Raw genomic sequence first — 2,952 nt, forward strand, 5'->3', positions numbered from 1 at the left:
TATATATATATATATATATATATATCACATATCTTTTTTCTAAAGTGTTTTTTCTAAAGACCTTTCTGCACTTTAAACCAGCACAACAAAGTCCTGATGTCTAAATAACGACTCTCGTAAGACTTTGGGTAATCAGTGAACCTTGTATTCGCTCGGTCAGTGACACTTTTGTAAACAAGGACCTGCAAATCTGAAAAACAAATAATGCTTAAGATTATTTAGACCAATTTTTAGACTGACGTAGGTGGAGTTAACCCAAATTCATGATCTTATAATCCAGCTGTGCGGTCTGGAAAGGGGGACACATGGCCAGGCGGATGATGACGTCAGCGCTTTTTTTGACTGGCGTTTGCAGCTGAACGGCACGTTTTGGTGGACAAAACGTGCCGTTCAGTTTAGCTTGTTGCTTAATTAAACAAATTGAGTTTCCCTTTTCACTGAATTAAATAAATTAGCAGAGGCGGAGTAATTAGTTACAATTCCTTGAGGAACCTTTTTGGAAAAAAATACTTGTAGGAGTATTTTTTACTACGCTGTACTTTTTACTTTTAGCTGAGTAATTTCACTATGAAGTTACTTTAGTAATTGTTTTAAATACTCTGCCCACTGTGGGTAACTTCACTGGATAAAGAAGCAGCTTGTACTAACCAAAAAGTCACCACAAAAGCACACAGCTGCAGTTTTACAAGCTGCTTTATCGCTGCAGGACCTGCTGCAATGTTTTGACACTAGCTGCATTTCCATTGACCATAAAATTGCACAAATTGGAATCACAGAAATAAATTTGCTTCATGGAAACATGTCAATTTAAAAAAACAAAACAAAACACGTTTTTCAATAAAATTTGGGATGAGGTGGTTTGGTTTATTTCACAAAACTAACGGAAACAGTTTTATCGCATCACACAAGTCACATGATCAACCAAGATGTTACTATTGGCAGAAACAAAGAAGAAGACATCAACAGGAAGTAGTAGAAGGAGGATGGCACAGCGTAAACAAACTTCGCGTAAACGAACTTATTCACATATTTTTTTTATTGCATTTTTTGATTAAAAGGTTTTGGTGCTAGTATAAGGTGTTTTTTTTTTTGGCTGTACTGAAATTATTGTATTTTGCAAAACTGTAATAGGAACACTTTTTCGCATCATGCTAGTCACATGATCAACAACCAGATGTTACTACTGGCGGAAATGACAAAGACGACGACAGGAAGTAGTTGGAGAATGATGGCACTGCATGTTTTTTAATGACTTATTACATGAACAAACTTATTCACATGTGATTTTAAAAGCTATTTAATGTAAATTGTGAAAATGTGTTTTTTCTGCAGTTTTCCGTACAGCTATAGTATAAAAATATTACACACTCAGCTGAGTTTACATTACAAATGTGCGCAAAACTTTGTCAATACTCCACGAATGCCAAAAAAACAATTTCGTAATTGCTAATTAGAATAAGAAATACAATTAAAAAAATCACACATAAATAACTTTGTCCAGGTAATAAAAAATTAAACATGCTGCGCCATAATCCTCCAACTACTAACTACTTCCTGTCACCTTCCTTGTCGTTTTCACCAGTAGTAACATCCGATTGTTGATTATATAACTTGTGATGTTTTCATTGGTTTTGAGAAACACATGTATTGATACGGCAAAAAAATAAAATAAAATAAAAAAACCTCATGCTAGTGCTAAAACTTAAAAAAAAACAACAAAAAAAAAAACAACGTATTTTTAAATTTTGCGCGTTTCCATTAAGCAAATTTATTTTCATAATGCCAATTTCCACAAATTTCCAATTTTGGTGTTTCCATTAAGTAAGAAACAAAATTAAAATCAAATATAGGTTTAAGTTTTTTAAACGATAAGTTATTAAAAAATCATCAGTCAACTATTTCCTGTCGTCTTCTTTGTCGTTTCTACCAGTAGTATTATCTGGCTATTGATCACGACTTGTGTGATGCGAAAAAAGTGATTCCATTACAATTTTGTGAAATAAATTTTGATACAGCCCAAACAGAAAATAGCACCTCATCCTAGTGCTATTTTATTTGGCACTAGGATGCTCAAGTTTTGGCATCCTAGTGCCAAAACTTGAGGTTTTTTCAAATTCATGTGTTTCGATTTAGCAAATTTATTTTTGTAATTTCAATTTATGTAGTGTTATGGTGGATAGAAACTCAGGCATTGAAAAATAACGCAGCGAGCAGCAAAATTCAGAAGACAAACCTCTGCTGGCATTGAAATGTGTAAATGTAAAGCATCTTTTCTCCAGATCCTGCTGAAGCAAAGAGCTTCCTCTCTGCTTCTGTGTGCCTGACCTTCCAAACGAGCGCGCCGCATCACTGCGAGAATTGGTGATTCTGGGCGGCGCAATAAGTGGAGGAGAGCGCATCAGAGTGCAGGGTATCTGAAAGCAGCAGAGAGGCAGGCACATCCGCCGCTGGAGGGATCAAATCTGTACCATCTGACGCTCAAGGATTTACGGGTTTAGTCAAAATTGCTTTTCCCACTGTGGAGATTAAGCACAGTAGGATGTTTTCCTCTCAGCGCGGAGAATAGCCGGGTTGCTGCTGCCGTTTTCCTCCGTCTTATCGGCTCCTCCGGCGCTGGAGAAGGGAATGTCTGAGGAGGGCAGAGTGCTGGAAACCCCGGTGGGAAGCGGATTCTGACTGACAGGAGCGGTCCGGGGAATGTGAGCCATGCAGGCAGAAACGGTTCTGATGCTTTTCTGCGTCTGGATGGCAGGAACAGCAGCGAAGATGGTTCAGCCAAGAGGTCACAAGCTGGAGCCCTACAAACAAACCAGGTAATGACCCACAGGTGACAATTAGGGCCGACGCAGATAGAAAAAAAGAGTAATATTCAACCAAAAAACTCAGAAATCTTGGGATTTATCTCAGAAATCTTATAGAAAAACAAGGAAACTCTCTGACATCAAAAGTTGC

General features: G+C 37.5%; 1 protein-coding gene across 1 annotated transcript in view; it reads left to right on the forward strand.

Moving 5' to 3' along the window:
- Nucleotides 1-2,697: 2,697 nt before the first annotated feature.
- The window catches only part of LOC103153288 (gamma-aminobutyric acid receptor subunit rho-1-like), a 21,376-nt gene continuing 21,121 nt past the window's right edge, over nucleotides 2,698-2,952 (forward strand). Inside the window, exon 1 of the mRNA XM_007574145.2 lies at nucleotides 2,698-2,813. Coding sequence (XP_007574207.1) covers nucleotides 2,707-2,813 — 107 coding nt within the window. The 5' untranslated portion in view covers nucleotides 2,698-2,706. The remainder of the gene's footprint in view (nucleotides 2,814-2,952) is intronic.

The sequence above is a fragment of the Poecilia formosa genome, unplaced genomic scaffold, assembly GCF_000485575.1.
Source record: "Poecilia formosa unplaced genomic scaffold, Poecilia_formosa-5.1.2 Scaffold345, whole genome shotgun sequence".
NCBI lineage: Eukaryota > Metazoa > Chordata > Actinopteri > Cyprinodontiformes > Poeciliidae > Poecilia > Poecilia formosa.